Genomic DNA, 22101 nt, shown 5'->3' with positions numbered 1-22101 from the left:
TCCAGCTAGAATGCACTTAGTCTTTTTGCTTGTTACTTTCCACTGGGTTTATCTTTATAGCTATCTTCTATTTATATCAAACAGTACCGATTTTCCATGTATGACTGTAACTTTTAAAATAATGCATTTAAGTCAAAAAGAGAGTTGACCATATGTATGTGTATGTGTACATATGTAATATACATATAATATGTATATGAGTGATATTCCCTCCTGATTGGTTAAGCATCTGTTCTGTTGCTGGTAGCTGCCGATCAAAAATATTTTTAGTATTCTCCCTATATGTCTATATGCATATCACATACAATGTCCATCACATATATAATATACATGTTATTCATAATTTATGTGTATATACATAATACAGAATATGTCACATATTTATGATACATATCACATATATGTGTTTGTTTTCATTAGGTTTATCTTTCTGGCTATGTTCTTTTTATATGAAGCAGTGCTTTTTCCATACATGACAGTGTTTTTAAAATAAATGTACTTAAGATTTAAAGTGAGTTGATTTATTAAAATAAAAGTAAATAATACAGGTAGGATGAAATTGAGAAGAGGATATATATATATATATATATATATATATATATATATATGTATATAGCTATATTATTTCATACACTGATATTTCCTTTTATATCTTACTAGTGACCCAGCGCACAAAATCATGCAGCCCCACCCACCCGCGTGCACGTGGCCCACCTGCCTGCCGCCCTGCCTTGACACCCTAACCTCTCCACCCAGAGCTCAAGCCCGCCTGGCCCCGCCCCTGCCCCCTCCAACCTTCTCTGGCTGCTTCAAGCTGCCCCCCCCCCCTCAGTCCCGTGAGTCACCTCGGGCTGGTTCTGCCTCCTCCAGGCGCCTCCCCACTTCCCCCCAATCTCTGGAGCAATGCGGCGGCTCCGCCCCATCATGGCACTAGAGGAGAGCGTGGAAGCCTCCAGCCTACTGCGGAGTTTCAAGCGCCGCTTCCTGGCGGCGCACGCGCTGCGCTCCTTCCCCTGGCAGGTGGGCAGTTGGCACGCTGAGCGAGCAGTGGGTGGTGAAGGAGGCACTACAGGCTCTCACCCCCGCCCTCCCTGCCTCCCTGCTTCCCCCGCAGGATGGTCCTGCCTCCTCCAGGTGCCTCCCCGCTTCCACCGTGTCTCCAGAGCAACATGGCGGCTCCGCCCCGCCACACACACAGCCTCCTGCTGAACTGTTGTTACAGCGTGAGAGCGTCACAACCATTAGCATATTAGCTCTTTATTATATAGGATTACTTCTTTTTATGTGACTCACAGCCCACTAAACTGATTTTGTAATCCATGAATAGGCTGTGACCTGAGGTTTGTGAAATACTCTGATGCAACCACCTGTGAACAGGACCTTATCCCTTTACTAAGGCAGGATGACCCTTAAACCTGGGTAGAGGCCTCTGCCCCAAGCCCTGTTCTTCAGAGGGCCTGCTCTGGCCTGGTCTGGTTGAGCCCCTCCTCACAAGCTGAAGAACCCAGGAGCCTTCAGGACGTGTCCACTGGAGCCCGTGCTCGACTTAACCAGGCTCTGGGAGCCTGCGACCCAGTTCCCGTCCAAATTTCTCTGAGCCCACTCCAGGGCCTATGTTGTCTTCTTGGTGGGCACTCCCTTAAATCGAGAGGCAGCCCCATCTGTGGGCTGGTGGTGTGGATGAAGCTCGGATATGCAGGCTGGGTGTCCACACTCATGTAAGGCCAACACTCATGTGTGCATGCTGGAGGGACCCAGACTGTGAAGAAAAGGGGGTCACCAAGGGGCTGGGACCTCCACTGTGCTAGCCCAGTTACCAAGGTTACCTAAAAAATGTTAGGGGTAAGCTGACATTGGACACCAGCCTCTGCGCATGGACCAGGCCCGTGGTCTCAAGTTGTCGTGGGTAGAATCCAGCACTGACCAGAACCCCTGCAGCCCTTCCCCCATCTCTCCTGCTTTACCCCAGGCTGGCTTCATTCCCTATATCTCTTACCTTGTTTTCTCAGTATGACCTCCTCGTTAGTCCTCAGGCAGCCTGTGCCCAGCTCCTGCCACTTTCTTCCACTCCCAGTCATGAATGACCAGAGATTGAGAGACAAAGATTGCAGTGCTTTACTTTTTTTCTGAACAGAACGGTCAATGTGGGGGCAGTGCCTGGCGAGCTGGACAGCCCTCAGAGCAGGCAGGGTTGGGAAGGTAGGAGGTTCTGGCCATCGGCTCTGGCTCCATCTGGGTCTTCCCTCTCAGGTTGGGCTTTTGTGACTCTGTAGGCTCTGTGAGGGGAGGGAGCAGGGGGGCATGGTAAGCTGGTGGCAGCTTGGTCATCAGCCCTCATTTCTGATGGACTCACCTGTTATGATTCCGGCATAATCGGGGCAACTGCCTACACTTGCCACCTGTGGATGAAGGAAATGATCCAATCACAAGTTGGAACAATATTGATTTCTCTGTGTGTGTGTGTGTGTGTGTATGTGTGTGCTTTGGATGCTGGAGGACAAGGCCCATCAACCTTGCTCCTCAGGAAGCACCAAGGCAGCTCTGAGCAAGTGATAAGAAGCAGATAGAAGAGCTGGTGCAGGGCCCAAGGGAGGATCTTCTCCCACACATGGAGGAGCACTTTGGAAACCTTCCTAACTTGTGTATTATTCATTCCACAAATGTTTACTGTGTACCTACCACGTGCCAGGCACTGACCTAGGCCCTGGGAATACAGCCAGGAACAAGAATGACTAGAATACTTGCTCTAGTAGAACTGGCTTTCTAGTGGAGGAGACCAGGAATAAGATCAATAGCCTAGCCCTGACCAGCTGGCTCAGATGGTTGGATTGTCATCCAGTGCACCAAAAGATGGCAGGTTGGATCCCTGGTCAGGGCACATACCTAGGTTGTGGGTTCAATCCCCAGTTGGGGCATGTATGGGAGGCAACCAATTGATATTTCTCTCTCACATCTATGTTCTCTCTCTCTCTCTCTCTCTCTCTCTCTCTCTCTCTCTCTCTCTCTCTCTCTCATCAATTAAAAAAACAACCACCATATATCCTCAGATGAGGATTAAAAAAACAACAACAAAAAACCAAGTCAAGTGTACAGGCGGTGATAAGTCAGAAGGTGATGCGTGCTATAAAGAAAAAGCCAGGAAGGAGGCAGAAGACCCGAAGGCGGTGATGGGGGAGCCACTTGGACATCTGGAGGGAGGGTATTCCACACAGAGTGAAGAGTCATTGCAAAGGCCCTGGGGTGGGAAGGAGCCGCAGGGAGGCCAGGAGGCTGGACCACAGTGAATGAGAGGGGATTTTAGAAGACAAAGGGACCTCCTGGCCACCACCCTTACTTCCCGGGTGCCTGGCCTGTTCAGCCTCTTTCCACAGTTATTGCCACATGCTCAGCTCATTACTGCACCTGGGGCTCCTCCCTCTGCCACTTTGGCTTTTTAAATCATCTTTCTCATCCTCAGGAATCAGTTCTGATTTCACCTCTTGAGAGAGAGCAACTCTCCCTTTCCCTCTCAGTCACATCATATGGCTTTATTTTCCTCGTGGTTATTACCTTTCTCTGTATCCACTCTGCTCATTAGTGCATTTACCTACTACGTGCCAGGCACTGACCTACTGCTTGTTTGTTGTCATCCCCCGTGAGTTGAGATGCCCAGGGAAAGACCAGCATCATGGCACAGGTTGGGCGCAGAGTGGGTGCCCAAAATATTTGTCTCTGGAACAATTTATGGCCCCAGAACTAACATTCAGGCTCTGTCCTCACACAGACCTGGATCCAGTCCAACTCTCTGAGCCTCGCTTCTCCCACAGGGGAGAGAATAGGCTAGACACAAAGTCAGGATCAATAAACACATGTTGCTTGACCCCTGATTCAATGAGGTTCAGACACATGTTAACGTGTTAATCTCCTTTTATTACTGCCAGTGTTCTGCCTCCCACCTTAAGACAAAAACGATGTGGCTGTGCCCATTTTCCTGATGAGAAAGTTGGACCAGAGGGGTAATAAAACTTGGTGTAGGTTACACGGTTTAACTGAGAGCTTGCAAACTGGTGGCCTCAGTGTTTTATTTAATGTGCATCATTTTAAAAACTTTTTTTCAAAAGTAGTTATTCTGCTTGTTAGTCTCCTTCCTGCTCCCTTCCCCATGTGATGCTGGGCCCTGGGAGCCAGCTGACCTGAGACGCCAAAGTCCCAGCCCCTCGCCCTCTACTTCAGCATTGGCAGGAAGGCACTGCAGGAGAGAGCAGGACAGGAGAGAGAGGTTTATGTATCTGGTCCCCTCCATCCTGCTCCCTCCTGGCTGGGATACAATAATGCAGTGGCTACAAACTCTCTGACAGTTCTCTTTCTCGACCCTTCAGGCCAGTGTAATTACAGCTCCCTATTGCCATTAGTCCTGGGTACTGCACCATCCAGTTATCCTGCCGCCACCACATGAACAAGCCGAGGCCAATGAGGTGAAGAACCAAGGTGCCGCCAGAAACAGAGGTCCCTGCTGACCTGCAGCTGACCTCAGATGCATGAATAAACCCAGCAGTGACCAGAAGAACCACCCAGCTGAGCCCAGCCTACATTTCCAAATTGCAGAATTGAAAGCTAAGTAGATGGCTGCCATTTTAAGTCACTGAAGTCTGTGGTGGTTTGTATGGCTGTAAAACTAAGGGATATGCCTCATTTAAAATCACCTTGCCCAGGGGACTTCATGATCCTACCCCACCCTGTGTTATAGAGCACCCCAAGGCCTCCTCCCTCCCAGTCTTGGTGCCCCTCCCACCCAATGCCCATTCTCACTGGTGAGGATCACAATGCCTGTGATGAACAGCACAGCTGCGACCAACAGCCCCTGTTTCCGGAGAGTGTACTCATCTGCAGAGAGAAAAGTGGAGGAGTGTGGTAAGAGGGCCTTAACCCTTCCTCCCCCTTGAATCCTCCCTGGGTAACTTACCATAGGAGAAGGGATCGTCCTCACTTGAATCTGCAGGGGACAGACAGGGAGCAAGATGAAGTTCAGCAAAACATTGCGAAGTGAACCAGTGAATGACAGGATCAGGGAGCGGGGACACCTGTGTCTCAGTGTTGGTGCCCTTAGAACAAAACCTAAAGCTCTCAGGTGGCACACAATCTGGCTCCCACCACCTCCCTAACTTTACCTCCTCGGTCTCCCCTCATCATTTGCTCCAGCCCTGCTCATGGCCTGCCAGACCACTTCAGGGCCTTGGCACTGGCTGCCCCCTCTGCCCAGAGTGCGTCCCCAGGTATCCTCAGGGCTTCCCCTTCAGGTCCTCAGAGAGGCCTTCCATGCCCTTTACAAAATGGTCCCAGTCACTCTCTCAACTTAACCCTGTTTTATTTTTTCTTGATAACAACTTTAAAACCACATGACGTATAATTAATATGGCTATTATTTTTGTCTCTCTCTCCCCCACTAGAATGTCTGCTGTATGAGGGCAAAGATTTTTGTTGCTTTGTTCACTGCTGTATCCTGGCACCTAGAACAGTGCCTGGCACATACGTGAATATCTTTTTAATGAATGAATAAATGAATGTGTCGCATGGGCATATCATTTTCCATCTGCTCATGGGGGCTAGCTGGTCAGGAAGTGGAAGACGGAACAAGGGGAAGAATCATGGCGCCTCTAGAAACATAGCTCCTTCCTGACCCCCCAAAAGGATCTCAGATATGCATAAGTCCAGGTGAGAGCAGGAGAACCACCCAGCTGAGCCCAGATTAAACTTGCAAACTGCAGACTCGAGTTTCTCAAAAACTAAACAAATGGTTGTCATTTTGAGCCACTGAGTTTTGGGGTGGCTTGCATGCAACATTCATTTGTGTATTCATTCATCGTATATTGCCCATCTCTCCTGCACCCTCCCTCTGCCAGCCTTGAAGTTGTGTATCCACCCAACATATGTCTACTGAGGCCGTAGTCCAGGTGCTAGAACACACAGTGAGCAGGAAATAGCCTGTTTCCAACCTGGGGAGTTACTGACCAGTGGGCCTGCGGGCGGGGTCTGTCGTGAAGTCCTTGTCTGGAGACTGCTTGGAGCGTGTGGTGCCTTCGGTGGGATCAGCTGAGAGCGCGGCCAGAAGATGGTGGAGGGCAGGAGCGAGCCGTGGAGGGCAACAAAGGGCATCACTGGCCGTGTCTTTGTGAGAAACCCCCTTCCCACACCTACACATGTAGTGGGCAGGCACCTGTGTCCCCCACGCCGACCCCTGAAGCCAGTAAATAATGAATATATTGAAATTCCCTCCAACCTCCTGACCCCTCTCCTAGGACTTTGTGGGCGGCCCCAGACCCAGGAAGTAAAGGATAAGATCTGTCATAACCAGGCCGGGTGCCCCCAGGACCGAGGCCCAGTTACAGAGCCCGGAGGCACTTGTCATAAAACATTTTGAATATCGCCTCTGCCCCCAGGCCGAAAATACCAGAGGATCCTCCTCCTGACCTGCCCCCTCCGGCGCTGAGAAGTGTCCCAGTGAAATGGCTACTGCTGTCTGATGTCCCAGGGGGAAGTCCACAGGCAGAAAAGCTGCCTCATGAACCCTGAGCTCCCCAGGCCAATCCAAGCTCCTCACTCCCAAAACATGAACCATCAGCCAAGGATGCTGACATGGTCGGGAAAGCCTTGCCCAGAGGTAGGCAAGATTAACAGCAGGGACAGAAAATGCAAAGGACAGCCTGGGTGGCGTGTGGTGCTGAGCCTGGCTCAGATTCTAGTTCTGCCACTTGGGGGCTGTGGCCTAGGGCTAGCAGGGTAACCTCTCTGGGCCTCAGTTCCTTCCCTGTAAAATGGGGTTAAGATGGTGGTTGTGAGCGTTGAGTGAATACATGAGAGCTTAGCACAGGGTCCAGCACTGAGCAAAGTAAGTCCCGGCAAATGTTGGCTGGTATTATCTGCTTGGCACGCCCTCCTCCGTGCTTTTGGGAACAGCTTCCCCTTTCTTTGGCTGGGGGAGGGAGGTGCTCAGGCTTCCCTAGTCTATCTTGTTCGCCAATTGTAACCCAGGCCACAAGGGGGAGCACGTGACCCAGCCTCGCCTTTCCCTGGGACCTTGGAAATTCCAAGAAGGGGCTCTCAGTGGAAGCTAGGGGAAGCTTGGGCAGCTCTGCACCAGCAGATGACAGGAACCAACGGGGAGACAAGCTCCAGCACAAGAGAAACAAAGATGGTGGCGGAGTGGCACTGGGGGCTTCTGTGCTCAGGGTCTGGGCGGCCCTGAGGCTCAGCGGAATTTCGGTCACACATAGCCAGGAGTAGGGGAGACAGCACGCATAACTCGGGGCAGCAAGGGCTCAGAGCAAGTGAGTGGGGCACTGGGAGGTGTCTTCTCAATTGGGAAGTGTGGGCAGAGTTGCTACACCCCACTTGGGGATGTTCCCTTCCCCAAGACCCTTCACTTCCATCAGGCATAAAACAGACAGATTCTGTCCGCGTGCGGTAGTTTACTGCCATCACTGGGAAACTAACACCTAAGAACTGTGACAGGGGATGGCATGGCCTTCGAGGCGGTGCTCGTGCCCGGTGCCCAAAACGCACACACTGTGGCTGTATCTCAGCCGAGGAGTGGCCCAGGCTACAGGTCCTTTCCAGGAGACGCTGCTCCTCAAATATGGAGCATCACACAGGCCACCTTCATCCGGTCTCAGCCCCCTTCCCCACACCTCTGGTAACACTTGCTGCTTGCTCACTGGTATTAAGGGGAACCACCTCTTCCCTGACTCTTGGTCTACGCAATTCAGACAAGGCCGACCAGGTTCTCCAGCCCCAAGATCCAGGCACAAAACTCAGGCCTGACCCATCAGGGCGGCTCTTTTCCCAGGTTCTCATTGGTCAGACATGGGCATGTGACCCCAGCTGCGCCAAGGAAAGTCAATTCTAGACCTCGGGGGGTGCAGATGGTGAGAAAGAGATGTGGTCTAGCCGCTGAGTTTGGTACCTAAACTTAGAACCACGGGACCATCTTGGCCACCAAGAGGGAGAAAGCCACTTGAGAATGAAGACAACAGAGAGAAGGAGCAAGTCTGTCATGGTGACTTGAGCTCCTTGATCCAACCATGCCTGAAAGGGGTACCTCTGGACTTCACAGCACATATGCAGCCAATAAGCGTTGATTTTAGTTGGGTTTTCTGTCATTTACACTTGAAAAGCTCCTGCTCTAACAAGAAGACATACACAAGGGAAACACCTTAGCCACATTTCCCGGCCCCAGCCCCGTGAAAGAACCTGAACAAAAGAGGATCCTGAGTCTATTAGGCTTGGGAAAATGTCAAAAATTAGATGCCCTTCTTGGGAACACGTGCTGCAAATATGGTTGTTGAGACTCTGGAAAATCCTGCCAGAAAGAAACGTGATTAACTTTAACCCAGAGTTTCGCAAACACCTTTGACAGCAAATCTCCCTGAGCCACACGGGCTGGGCAAATCAAAAAAAATTTTTTGGAAGATGTATTAAGAACTCCCCAAACGGGTGCTCTGAGAAATACCCTTGGGGAAAAGCTGACCTAGAAGATAATTAAACAAAACTTGCATGTTGCTGTTCTAGTGCCAGGCTCTACCTTCCGTGCTGCTCTCATCCGTCCCCGGGTCTGTGGTTAGAAGCACTGTCCCTCCCTTCAGGGGCTGCGTCTGGGTCGTCTGGGTCGGTGTTTCTACTGAGGTCAGAAGAGCAGGGAGGAGAGGGCAAGAAACGAGTGAATGAGCGGCATGGATCCACAGAACTGCAAGGTGCCCTCTTCCCGCTGGCACAAATCAATGACGTTCCCAAGCCAAGAGGCACTGTGGGAGTGGGAAAGGGGGACTCGTGGGCTGCTGGTGGCAGGCAAATCAGTACAGCCATTTCCACATGGCTTTGAAAACAAATTTAGTGTTCGTGTCCTTAGCCCCATTGTGTTGTGGGCAAAAGCTGGGCTCTACAGCCAGGTTCCTGGACCCTGATCCCAGCCACATCACCGACATGCAGTGACAATTTGGGCAAGTTACTCTGAGCTTCCACATCCTTATCTCTAAGGTGGGGGTAATGATCATTTCTACCTTAGAGGGTTTGTGTGAAGGTTGAACAAGTGAACAAGGGTAAAATATTTAGACCCAAACAGTTACATAAGGGCTGTGTTGGATCAAAGGGAAAGGGACAAGGTTGCTCATTGTGACACGGTGTGTGGCAGGAAAAAACTGGAAGTGACCAAGGTGCTCATCAAGATGTGCAGAGAGGCCTGGCCTGTGTGGCTTAGTTGGTTGGGTGTCATCCCATGCACCAAAAGGTCACCGGTTCAATTCCCAGTCAGGCCACAAACCCCGGTTGCTGTGGCTTGATTCCCGGTTGTGGGCACGCAGGAGGCGGCCAATTGATGTTCTGCTCTCACATCAATGGTTCTCTCTCTCCCTCTCCCTTCCTCTCTCTCTAAAAATCAATAAAAATACATATCTTAAAAAGATGTGCATCAATTCATTAACTGTGCACAGGTACCCTGTGGAGAACACAGCAGTGAATAAGAACAAGATCAGTGTCTATACGGGAATGTGGGGAGAACTTCCCAACATTATTTCATGGGGGGGGAAAGGCCAGTTGCAGAAAAACAATCATATAATACCCTTAAGCCCACACAAATACACTTCCCAGTCAGCATATTTTCTCCAGGTTACACACACATGATACAATCTCATTGGGGAGCTACTCCCAACCCAATGCTCACAGTGGGGGCCTCCGCGAGATAGGAGAGACAACAAGGATGGGGAATGAGCAAAGGGATTTCGTCTTGCCTACCACATTTTTATTACTTCCAAGAAGAATGTATTTACATACACCTGTATCATTAAACATTAATGGGAAATATTGGGGAGCACTTTTTGAATTATGCTAGACTCCAAGAAAAAGTTCAAAAATGATTTGAAATTTAAAAAAAAAAATGGAAAAAGATAAAGAGATTAAAGGAAGAAGTGAATGGGGTAGGCACATCGGGAGTTTCTGGAGTGCTTGCAAAACTATTCTTTGACCTGGTGGTGGTTACACAGGGGTTCAATTCAGAATAATCTGCTAAGTTGTACATTTATGTTTTTTGTACTTCTCTACATGCATGTTATTTTTCAAGATCCCAAAAGATTATTTTTAAAGAAGTGAATGACGCCGAAACCAGTTTGGCTCAGTGGATAGAGCGTCGGCCTGCAGACTGAAGGGTCCCAGGTTCGATTCCAGTCAAGGGCATGTACCTTGGTTGCGGGCACATCCCCAGTAGGGGGTGTGCAAGAGGCAGCTGATAGATGTTTCTCTCTCATCGATGTTTCTCTCTCATCGATGTTTCTCTCTCATCGATGTTTCTAACTCTCTATCCCTCTCTCTTCCTCTCTGTAAAAAAATCAATAAAATATATTTTTTTTAAAAAAGAAGTGAATGAGTTGGCTGGCTGTCCAACCACAAATCAAACCAGGAGACTGAGAGTTGGGAGGGCTGAAATGGGTAACCAAAGACCCAGAGTGTCAGGGGAGGCGGGGAAACAATGTTGGTCCCAGGCCTACCTCCCCCCCATATCACTGCCCCACTCACCACCAGCCTGCAGGGTTGAAGTCTGAGGGGTGGACTGGAGTTCTGGGTGAACTGCGTCTGAAGTCCAGAAACAGGGAGAGAAGAGAGAAGAGGTGAGAAGGTCCATGAATGGAGGAGGTACAGGAGTATTTCCACAGCAACTCAATTTTGATGTCATGGAAATGACTTCATTAATCCAGCCATTTCCTTGTTGCCTAAATGCAATGGCAATATCTTCCCTGTCTCAGGCCCTGCCCTCCCACCGATTCCCCTTACCCTTCTCAGCATCCACCCACCTCTGGTAAGAGCCCTGGAACTTCCTTTGGGGAACCATCCTTCCCCAACTCTCAGCCTACTTAATTCGGGGGTGGGGGGGGTATGTGGCACCAGCCCTGTTGGAGGTTGAACATGAGACCCAGGTCTGGCTAATCAGCTTTCTGTGTCTGTGGCCACAATGATCAGCTCACATGTGGGCATGTGACCTGAGCTTGGTCAATGACACTCAGTTCTGGGACATTTGCTAGATTGGGGAAGGGAACATTCTCTTCCCTCTGGATTCTTAGCAGGCAGGATCGAAGTCCCAGGTATCTAAATGCCATCTTGGCACTATAATAGGAGACTCTGCCTGAGAATGAAGCCAACACAGAGAAAACAGAACCAAGAGAGGAAGACAGGTCTCCTGATAGCATCCTTTGAGAACCTAGATCAAGCCATGCCTGAAGGTATATCCCTGGATTTTTCAGTTACACAAGTTCAAAAATACCTGTTTGGTCCAGCATGAGAATGGTCTTGCCATTGTTATTTGCAATGACAGGCTCTTACCAGATCTGTCCCTCTTTCCTCACCTGGGGTTTGAGTCAGAGCATGAATGTTCACAGTGGCTGAGTCTGCTAGAGAAATGGATGTGGCCTCCTCCAATGTCTGTCCTGAGAAATCAAGGATGAGAAGCCAGGCTCTGGTCCTCCTCTCACCAACACCCCCACTTGCCCTCCCTTCTGAAGCCTTTGGGGGGAGGGGGTGTAATTCAGGAGATCCTTCTGCCAGTAGAACAGCAGACAGCTCTTTGATTGATCAGCTTTGGCGGTATCAATACATGATCTTAGAAGTGTTTTAAGAAATGCTAATGCCCAACACCCTTCCTCCATCTTTGTGGGATGGGAGATAGGGGTTAGCCCAGGCACTGGAGTCAGCCAGGGCCCTCATCTCAAATTCTGTGCCCAACCATTCCCTTGCTGTGTCACCCCGTCTGAGCCTCAACTGCAAGGTGGGGATGACTGAATCTACTTCTCAGGCCTTAGAGAGTGTGAAATGAGATGGAGGGGGGTAGAGTCTCCCCCCACGGCTTAACACGCAGTCAGTGCCTCGCCCTGGCCCTACTGTCACTACTCTAACCTCTCCTTGTCCCACTCTGCCCCTTGTTCACCCAACCCAGCCACCTGGCCTACCTGCTGTTCCTCAGACTCACTCATTGCCCCAGATACCTGCTTGGCTCATTCCCTCATCTCCGGCAAGTGTCTCCCAAACGTCACCTCCTCGTAAGGTCTTCCCTGAACACCTTATTCAAACACTCCTCATTCCTGCCCTCTGTTTTTCTCCATAACACGTATCACCTTCTAGCACACTATGTAATTTACCCATGGGTTTCTGTCCTTCCCAAATAGAAGGTGAGCCCCTGTTTTGCACACTGCTGTTTCCACTGTGCATGCAATAAGATCTGGCACATAGTAGCTGCTCAACGAATTCTTGTTGCGTGACTGAAGAAAGGCACGGAAACCATCGTATCCGAGAGAACTGCGGCCGTCAGGGAGAGTACACCCTGGGTTCTGGGACAGGCAGCATGACTGGGCCCAGCGCCTCCACTCATTAGCCTCTAGCACAGGCACTTCCCTTTGCTGAGTCTATTTCTTCATTGTGCAACAGGCAGGGCAACGTGTATAATATAATACGGTAGAGCCGAAGGCCAGCTCCCACACACTGCCATGCAGAACGCACCTGCCAATGCCACGGTAGCTGCTGCCTTCAGAAGCCCTTCCCAGGCAAAGGGGAGAGAGACATCTGCAGCTCTTGGGCTGGCCCTGGCTCACCCCCTTTGCCTAACTGCGCATCACCCCGGCATCCAGCGAGCTGCGCTGCTGGGAGCCCAGGGCTCCTGGCTGCTGAGCAGAAAACTGACACCCATCTCCTCGCCAAATCAAACTCAGTTCTTCTGGGAGGTGAAAGGGAGGCTGCTCAGCAGGACAGGCTCTGGCCAGACTTGGAGGCGGCCACCCAGGTCTGAGGTGTCCAAAAGGAATGTAATCTTGGCCCCTTCATTGGGACCCCCCCACTTCCTGGTGCCAGCTCAGTAGGGGGTGAGGACCCCGGACAAGGCATCCAAACCCACTAGCTGCCCACCGAGCAGGGCCCTCGGGGTAGGCTGGGGGCTCCGGAGCAGGGTGGAGACAAGGGCTGGGCCTTACCTCTGGTAGGGAGAATCAGGCCCACAATGGTGAGGAGATACAGGCGACCGGAGGGCGACATCTACGGGGTGAGCAGGAGCTGGGGTCAGCCATGATGGCAGTGAGGCAGGCCCAGGGCGGCCCCAGGGATCCCTACAGCCCCCTTCCCCAGCCTGAGCAGGGACTTCTGGTTTCAAGGACCCCCTACCAGGGCTCCCAGGAGAGTCTCAGAAGTGGGGCCCCCAGCAGCCACCCCCTTCTTCCCTCTGCAGGTCCCCAAAGAAAACAAGACACATCAGACAAAACTGGGCTTCAGGTAGCAGCCACTGTCCACAGACGCCCCTGAGGCAGAGAAGCACTGGCCCCCCAGGACTGACCCTGCTGGGCACCCAGAGGGGCCTGGGCACAGGGGTAGATCCTGGGGCCCCTTCCCTCCCCCTGGGGCTGTCTCCCAGCCCGGGAGCCAGCAAGGAAGGGAAAGAGGAAGAGTGAGTAATGTGCTCCTGACCTCAGAGGAAAAAGTGAGTGGTGTCAGGACCTCCCTGCAGGGACGACAGAACACGATGCTGGGCAGACCTGGGAGGGATGGTCCGAGAGGGAGAGGAAAACTGGGGAGGCTGAGGCAGGAGGAAGCCGGGCAGGGCAGCCCAGGACCCCTGTGAGGCAGAGCAGGCCGGGGAACTAAGCATGAATGGGGGCAGAGAGGATCCGCTAAGACCAGTCTTGACTCACCTGGGCCCGGGCCCTGGGCAGAGGGGAGAGGGTGGCGGAGGGTCGGAGGAGAGACTTACGTCCGCGCGGGGGTCAGAGCCGGCAGCCTCGTGGAGAGAGGGCAGCGGCCGCAGCTGCAGGCGGAGGGTGTGGCCAGGAGAGCGCCTGCGGGCGGCGGGCGGGGACCCAGACGGGCTCAGTCATTTCCTCTTGGGTTTCCTGGCTTCAGAGCCTGGGGTGGGAGCTGGAGTGGGGGGGGGGGGGGGGGAGACGCTACGGGTGATGGGGAGGGGGAGAGGGGTGAGAAGCCAGGCAGGGACCTCCACCCACCAGGCCTGGGGCTGGGAGGACTTGGGTGGGTGGGGCTCCTTTGGGGACGGGGCGGGCGAGAAGGGGGGCATCTATTAGGGTCTCTAGAGGAGGAGGCGGAAAGGGCCCAGCCCAGAGGGAGTTGAAGGAGGGGAAGGGAATCCTAGGGAGAGGAGGAGGCCGCCGGGGAAGAGGAAGGAGGAGGGACCACTTGGGGACTGGGGCGAGGGCTCCCCGGGTTCACTTTTGCTCCTCCCCCATTTGGTCCCCACAGACGAGAGCACGCAGACAGAACAGGGGGGGAACCAAATGCACATTTATTCAGCTCAGGACACAGACACCGAGGGTGCAGGAGGACGGATCTTTGGGGAGGAGACGAGGAGGTGCAGGGGGGGCAGTACCCGGGAACTCTGCGGGGCAGGGGGTGGGCCCTCGGACTCCAGGAGCTGGAGGCCCGAGTCCCTGTGTGGGGGATGCAGATGGGCTCTTTGGGGGGTCGTCATTGCCAAGGCCTGGGGAGGGGCAGCAGGGTGCAGCGGCTCCAGCCTCGGGGTGGGCGGGGCGGCTCATTCCGGGGAGCGCTCCCAGCAGCGCTAAGCTGGGGTCCCCACCACCTCCACCCGGTCCTCCGGCTCCCACACTCAGGCAGGGACAGCAGTGGGGGGCGGAGGCCGGCTTTACACTCCGCCACCTCCTGGGGCTGGAGAGAGGGAGAGACAGTTTAGGTCAGTGGCCAGTGGCCAGTGGCCAGAGCATCGCCTCCCCAGAGCCAGTGGGCCCTCATCCCACCCCCCCCCGCCCCCCGTGGAATGCAGATCCCGGAGAACTGACACTTTTGAGACAGTCTTGCCTCCCGCTCCCTGATGTGTGGTCCATGCCTGTGTGTCTCTGTCCTGCCCTATAGGACACTGTCATGGAGGGGGATACACCTGTACTGGTAAGGAGGTAAGGAGACTCCCTGGCCCAGCTGGGGCTTCTCTGGGGCTCTCCCCCCCCCCCCCCCCGCCCCGCCACCGTCATAAAGGGAGCCTCCACCTCCCACCCTCGCCCTTCCCCCACACCTGGCCTCCGGAACATCGGGGCACAACAGGAACGCTCCTGTTCCCACCCACATGGGACCGTCACTCAGCTGGAGTGGGTCAGAATGCCGCACATACCCCCTGTACGGCCCAGGCATCAGGGCCTCCCCGCCCCGCAAGTCACCCACAGAGTGTCCCCTTCATGCTTTTAAGTCTCATTAAAAGAAAGTCTCATGAAACACATGAAATCTGCCACCAAATCCCCCCAAATATTGAGTACCCCAAAGCCCACTTTTTAGTTACAAGAACTTTGTAAGAGGCAGAGAGAGTCCCATCTGATTCTTCTAAATATCCCTGGAGAGGACGCAGGTCCAATAAAAACAGGTCAAGATATTTTTACATAATTAAAATGAACACTCCCAAGGAGCCACAGTCTTTCTGTACATGCTTATCGCCCTCCGCGGCCTACATCTCTCTCCATCGCCCTTTACAGCTCCCAGCCACCTGCACCCACTCTCCCCCTGCAGTACTCCCACTCTTCCTACTCCCCTCTGCACCCATCCCTCCTATAGTCCATCCTCCCCCACCTCCATCCCTCTCCTCCTCACCCTCTCCTGTACCCCCCCCCACAACCTCAATCCCCTCTGCTCTTCATCCCTTTCCATTGTTTCACCTCCTACTACTTACAGCAGTTTTTAAAAATCTGCATTCCATACCTCTTTCCTTTTGTCGTTTTGATACTATTATTCAAAAGCCCTTCCTTCCTTCATCTCTTCCTACCCTCAGTTCTCTCTCTTCTCTCCTTCACTTCATTCTAGATCTTCCAAATTGAACAATTAAGTCTGGAAAACATCTGTCTTTCTGCTTCTCTAGTACTCAACGCTGTCTGCCTTCTGACTGCGGAAGTCCTTTTCCCATGTGGGGCCCCTCTCTCCCCAGGCTCCTGGCTTTCTACTCTGGGGAATTAGTTCATCCTTGCTTTCATAAGCTTGCGTCTGGGAGGCTTAGTGGACTCTGGGACATTTGACATCCCGCTGACTAGCCACGGTTTAACATTTTGATCTGCAGGATCTCAGCTCCTACTGAATCTCTCATGTCCATCCATTGGGTTGGTGGCCCCATTCTTAGGGACATACAGTGCAAATCCCCTTTTAATGACTCCCTTTTCTGCTCCCACCTGTCCTCCTCCACCACACACTTTCTCCCCCTCACCTGAGGAGGGAAGCTCCGACTTACAGGACTTGCATGTTGGGCTGTGGAAGCAAAGATGAGAAAGAAAAGCATAAGGATTTGAGATTTATTGGGATGATCACTTAGTAAGTTATGTAATGTCTAATTTTTTTTTAAAAAGAGGCTCAAAAGTCACAGGTTTATGTGGAACACAGGCTAGCCCTGGGCCCTTCTGTTCCCACCCCTCTCCCCTCTCTCCCCTCTGCTGCCAGACCTCTCAGACCTGGAGTCCGCCTTCCTGCACTTCACCTTCTTGCCTGTTAGGAGAGACATAGACAGAACAAGAAGACAGGACATAAGGGTCCGGTTGAGAGCCAGCAGGGGAACTCTGTGCCTGGGGCCTGACCGGAGGTGGCCCTCTTTGAGGGTTTTAGATTCCAGGAGAGGGACACACTTACTGATGATGATGAGGATGCCCAGCAGGAACAATATGGTGGCCAGAGTCATGCCCACCGTCTGCACGGTGTCATAGTCTGGGGAAGATAATGGGGGATATCAAGGTTAGGTAGCACCTCAGCACCCGCCCCCCCCCCCCGCTGCCCCCCTAGCCAGTCTTCAGATTGCCCAGCCAGGGTCCCAAAATTCAGGGATGCTGCAGGCTGTGCTGGAGGCTCCCCCAGTGGGAGAGTGTGAAGATGACATAGCTCCCCTTGTCCTCTCTCTCCCTGACCCCTTCCTCTGGACCTCCTTCTACTGCCTGCTCCCTGGTCCTGTCCACCATTGTCATCCTTCTGGACTACTGCAGCAAGCAACCTTCTCTATGGTCTCCCTCCCCACAGCCGTAGGGTAGCACCTGAGTCGGATCAGGGTCCTCCTCCCTCAGAGCCGCCCCTTCCCCTCCCCATTTTTATTGCACTCCAAGAAAAAGCCAGTCCTCATCACAGTCCACAGGGCCCTGTAAGATCTAGTCTCTGTTCCTTCTCAGGCTTCACCCCACTCCACTTCCCCTCGACCCTTAACCCTGGGCACACTAGCCTCCCTGCTATTCCTGGAGCCTATCGGGCATGGTCCTACCTCAGGGTCAGGCACTTGCTGTTCCTCTACCTGCAAGATCTTCCCCCCCAAATATCCCTCCCATACCAACTTCTGGGCTTCATTCAAATGTCAGTAAAACCTTCTCTGGCTGTCCTATTTGGAATTTCCCATCATCTTCTCAACACTTTAATCTAATGCTTGCCTTTATTTTCCTACATAAGGATTATCCTTATCTAATTATACTGCCGTAAATATTTTTTGAAATATTAACTTTTAGGGCACCCCACTCTGTATCAGCAGCGGTCCAGGCCTCTGCCCTCGGGGAGTTGACTTGATTATTGTGCTAAAGCACTAAACAAAACAAAACCAAAAATTGAGCCCTGTGACCATGGGTAGCTGTGGTGTGGCTCCTCTTGCCTGGCATTAGGGAGGGCCTCTCCTAGAATAGCAGTCAGTATGGACTGAGGCCTGAGGAAGGAAGAGGAGCCTCCGCCAGCTGTGTGAAGAGCTAGAGGAGGACGACTTCTGTCAGAGGAAGAGCAAGTGCAAAGACCCTGAGGTACGCAAGCGCTGGGCATGTTGCAAGAACAGCGTGAGCGAGCGGAGGCAGAAGCAGGAGGGCTGTTCGGAGAGGGAACAGGGACCAGGTCTGCTGGACCCGCAGGTAGCTTCTTTGAGCTTCCATGTTGTGGGAATGATTTAATGGCATCAGCCATGTAAGTCCTCCTCACGATTCTCTTAGGTGGGAACTATTACTTTCCCTTATTTACAGGAGGATTCAGAAAGGCAACCCGGCGCGTGAGTGGATAAGCCGGGATTCACATCCAGGCAAAACTCAGACTTGTTGGCTCCTCTGGTGACCCCCAACGCACCAGCCCAGAGTCCTGGTGAAGCCTGAAGGAGCCCAGAGAAGGTACCCCAATTTGATTTTGCCCTCCATGAGCCCAGCCGTCGTGAGCTGTACCCACATGGTCCCATGACTAGCAGCCCCAGCCCATATCAGCCACAACTGGAGTCGCTTCCGCAGTGACCCCAGGGGGGATCAGCAGCCACCTTCATCCACCCCCAGGTGCTCTTAGCACAGAATCTGCCACTCACCATAGTGAAATGGGTCAGGTTCCTGAGGAACTGTAGGAAGGAAGGCAGAGAAAGAGAGAGAGAGGGAAAAAAAATATTTCAACACTGGGTTTCTTAACATCTATGAGGATCCGGATGGGGCCACTGGCCTAATGGTTTCTGGGTAGACATCAGATAGAGACCCCTTGCTCTGGGTGATAGAGCGTCCAGGTTTGAAGAGTGAGCACAGGATGGATTCCAGCTCCCACTTAATCCATGGGTTGAGAACCTTCCCTTGTACAGTCCTGGCCCTAGGCCCTTGTGGAGGTCTTTTGCAAATGATGGATTCATTTCCTGAAAGCGTATAGAGAATCCCACGTGCATCTGGTGCTGGGGGTGAAGAGACTCCAGTCTCACCGATGGGCTGCTGAGTGTGTCTCCTTCCCCTGAGCACTCCCCGAGACCTCTCCGTCACTGAGCTCCAAAAGGCAGCCACTGTGGCTACTGCTCTCATCCCCTGGCTTCTGCCACCACGCCCAGCACAGGGAGCTGGCCTATCATACACCCTGTATCCTGCTATATATAATGTGTTTGTATCACTTATTTCTAAGGCATCACCGACTTTAAGATTCATAATGGATTTTGTAATAGCTTTTCCAGGGGGGGTGTGTTACGCATGAATACGACTGTAACTGTACAACATGAAACATACCCATCTTTTAGAAAACGCACCCTGGTTTCATAAATGTTCATGCGTGGGTAAAATATGTATGTGTGTGGACTTTCTCTTCTCCTTGTCCCAAACTAGATTCTCCTTCAGGAGAACTCAGAACACCCTTCCCATTCAGGAACCCATCTGATGGCTCCTGAATTCCCCCGACAGCTCTTAGGACAGTCTGCCGTGGCTAGGGCAGAATTCTAGGGCACCGCTAGGGGAGGGGTACCAGCAATGCCAGGTGTTGTCATGAGTGTTCATCCCCTTCCAGGCTCGGGGAGAGATGGCTGCCTTGAGGTGGGGGGGGGGGGGGGGGAAGGAGTCATGTGACTAATCCTGGTCAATGAACTGTGAGCGGAAATGTCATCCTCACTTCCAGGCTGGAGCATTTAAGAGCCCAGACAAGATCTCCCTGCTGGCTTTGACCTGGTGACATAGAATGTTCAGGATGGTAACCGCTCCGGTGTTCACTGGTGAATGAGGTCCCCAGCTGACCTGTGATTGATGAATAGCGTAAGTGAGAAATAAACCTTGGTCGTCAGAAGCCGCTGAGATTTTTGGCACTGTGCGTTACCCACAATGCTCTGGCCTAAACGGACTAATACAGCTGGCACCTAGGCAAGACCCTGAAGAGCACTGATTCACACAGTGTGCAAGCTCACCCTTCTCTGTTCTCTGTTCAGTCTTCAGAGAGGGAAGGGAGTCTTCGGTAGAGCAATTGGATTCTCCTGCTTTTGGTTGCCTGTGTTTCCATATACCGTCCCTACCCCAACCATCAGGAACCCGCTGGGTGAGGGCCTGTCCTAGAATCCTCTTTGGTTCTTCCCTGGCTGCTCCGTGCTCCAGGTTCTTCTGGTTCCTACCACCCCAGCAATCTGGGTCCTCGGGGCGAGGCTGGGCTAAGGGTGGAGCCAGGAGGCAGGAAAAGGAATGTGCACCACTCCTGGCCAGCTGCCAGAGACAAGAGGAAGGAGGTGGTTGCTATGGTAACTGGGGCATCTTGATAAGTGAAGAGAGGTAGTGGGCTCAGGCACCTCAGGCGGGTGGGGTTCTGTGGGGGCCTAGGGGTTGGGTTTCTAACTCTGGAGCCAATCTTGACCCCCTCTGCTCCCTCTGTACCTCCCTTTGTTGCCCCTCCCCAGGGCTGGCTTCTGGCCAAGTTGAGGGCCCTTTCTCAGGAATAAGGGACCCAGGCCCAGTGGGTCTCCTGCATTCCCGGTTTGTCCCCCAACTCTCCCTCCTGCTCTGTGACAGGTTGGGGAGAGACTTCGCCTTTCTCTCCCCTCCCCTCCTTTCCCCTCCCACAATCCATTATTTAGCCTCCTTAAGCAGTTTGCAAGACACAGCGTACTTTTCCTCCAGGGGTTCCCCAAAACCTGTGGTCCCCTCTGATGGTGTGACTGGGGAAAAGGTGAGGGGGGGGGCGGTGGCTGAGGCGTCTGTCCTCCCACCTTGGCCCGCCTACTGTCATCGATCCTGCTAACCACCTCCATGAAAAGAAGCCCTGGGCTCCCGCCAGGCCTGCCGGCTCAGCCCAGCCCCCTCTCCCCAGGGTGGTTTCCAGCCTCTGCAGGCCCCCCCCCCCACCCCCGCCCTGCTTCCAATTCTGCAGATACGGCTCGGTGCGGCAGCCCCTGCCTGCCGGGAAAGGGGGCAGGGGAGGAAAGAGTGGAGTGGAGAGGGGTTTCCTCAGCACCAGCTAGCCTTACCCGCTGGCCCTGCTCTCGGCGCTGGGAACCCTTCCTCTGCCCCCCAACCCTCAATTAAGCCGTCCTCCCCTCGCTCCTCTGGAGAAGCAGCCTCAGGGAAGGGAAGGAGGCTCTTAGGAGCGGGAGAGTGTTTAAGCGGGTGCATAGAACTGGGTTAATGGGTGTGAAATGCACATCGCTGTGGTTGGATGGAGGTGGGGAGGAGCATCTATGTGCACCCAAGTGCACCCCCCCCCCAGTCCAGACAGGACCCCTGAATGAGGGCTGGAAAGGAGGGGCCTGTCACCCACTCCCGCCCTGGGGGGGGCGGCTGCTGCAGCAGATCAGGCCCCACCCCGTGCTGCCTGCCCTTCCTCCCCTCTCTTCAGTCCTCTCTGGCGATCTGGGTCTAGCTCTCTCTCTCTCTCACCTCCGGTGTCTTTCTCTATGCGCCCCTCTCCACAGTTGCCTCATTCCCTCTATCTCTCTCGGTCTCCGATCTTCTCTCTTTCTCTGCATTTCTCTGTTTCTCTCTGCCTCTCCCCTTCTCTCTCCTGGAATCTCTCGGAGTCTCATATCCGTCTTTCTGGGTCTCTGACTCTGGGTCTCCCGTCTCCCTTGATCCCTTTCTATCTCGTTCAGGCTCAGTCCGTCCCTTCCTACCTTCCTTGCTGTCTCTCTCCATCTCTCACTTCCTCCATCCCCCTGTCTACTCCTTTCTCTCCCTTTCCCCCTGAACCTGCCTGGCAGGCTTTCCCACCATAGAAGCTAGCGCTGGGAAAAGAGGGATAGGACCCCTCCCCCCTGCCCACTTCAGGGACCCTGAAAAGGGCGAGAGCCTCTGTGGCTGCTGACCCCTCAGCCCCCACCCTCAAAGCCCATCTCTTCGCAGTCCACTACCATGCTGTGCAGTGCAGGATCAGCCACCCGGTTGCCATAGCTACCGGCCCGAGCATCCTTCCTCTCCCGACTGCCGCTCTCCCACCAGGGGTCTGGCACGGAAGGGACACCACTGGGAGAGGGTGCCCAAGGGGCCCAGGGGGCGCCCAGGGGTGCACTGCAGGGGCCTCCGCCCATGGGAGGAACGGACATCCCCTTCCCCTCTCCCCTCCCTTGCCAGCACTGACATCTCCTCAGATCCTCTCTCCGCAGCTCTGAGACCTCGGAGCCCCCCCGCCCCCTGCACCCTTTCCCCAGGCGACGCTCACCCTTGGTGGGGGCCTGGGTTGGGGTCGCCATGCCGGGCTGGAGCAGGGGGAGGCTGGATGCCGAAACGGTGAAGGCACGGCTGCGGCAGCTGGAAGACCGATGGACTGATGTCTGGGGGAGATGGGGGAGCCCTGGTGTTGAGAGGGGGGGGGGGCCGTAGCCAATGGGGGCCCGGAGAGCCCGCCTCCGTCCAGGCCACCCCCGCCCCCGCCCCCGCCCACTGCCGAGGTCTC

The 22101-nt window shown here is 53.5% G+C and overlaps 2 protein-coding genes across 7 annotated transcripts; both read right to left on the bottom strand.

Annotated features, from left to right (window-relative positions):
• Window positions 1-1684: 1684 nt before the first annotated feature.
• FXYD5 (FXYD domain containing ion transport regulator 5) lies at window positions 1685-13850 on the bottom strand. Of its 6 annotated transcripts, none has more exons than XM_079799322.1 (11): window positions 13748-13850; window positions 12978-13038; window positions 11364-11444; window positions 10540-10596; window positions 8558-8653; window positions 5989-6069; window positions 4943-4972; window positions 4789-4863; window positions 2354-2399; window positions 1997-2276; window positions 1685-1759 (listed from the first exon to the last, which is right to left on the bottom strand). In XM_079799322.1, exons 2-10 carry the CDS (start codon window positions 13036-13038, stop codon window positions 2177-2179), a joined length of 627 nt encoding a protein of 208 aa, XP_079655448.1. In that variant the 5' UTR covers window positions 13748-13850; the 3' UTR covers window positions 1685-1759; window positions 1997-2176. The 6 variants fall into 6 exon arrangements, with proteins under 6 accessions (XP_079655448.1, XP_079655446.1, XP_079655450.1 ...); XM_079799320.1 differs by having other exon boundaries at window positions 13689-13799; XM_079799324.1 differs by lacking the exon at window positions 13748-13850 and adding an exon at window positions 13465-13532.
• A 598-nt stretch (window positions 13851-14448) lies between these two features.
• On the bottom strand, window positions 14449-21898 carry FXYD7 (FXYD domain containing ion transport regulator 7; the record flags this gene model as incomplete). The annotated part of the gene is made up of 6 exons (XM_079760017.1): window positions 14449-14676; window positions 16208-16248; window positions 16440-16482; window positions 16624-16698; window positions 18299-18328; window positions 21868-21898. The coding sequence occupies 6 exons, from the start codon at window positions 21896-21898 to the stop codon at window positions 14654-14656; spliced, it is 243 nt and encodes an 80-aa protein (XP_079616143.1). The 3' UTR covers window positions 14449-14653.
• Between the last annotated feature and the right edge of the window lie 203 nt (window positions 21899-22101).

This window comes from Cnephaeus nilssonii, assembly GCF_951640355.1.
Source record: "Cnephaeus nilssonii genome assembly, chromosome: 20".
NCBI classification, from domain to species: Eukaryota; Metazoa; Chordata; class Mammalia; order Chiroptera; family Vespertilionidae; genus Cnephaeus; species Cnephaeus nilssonii.
The sequence above is the reverse complement of the archived record's forward strand: the minus strand, read 5'-3'. Positions and strand labels throughout refer to the sequence as shown.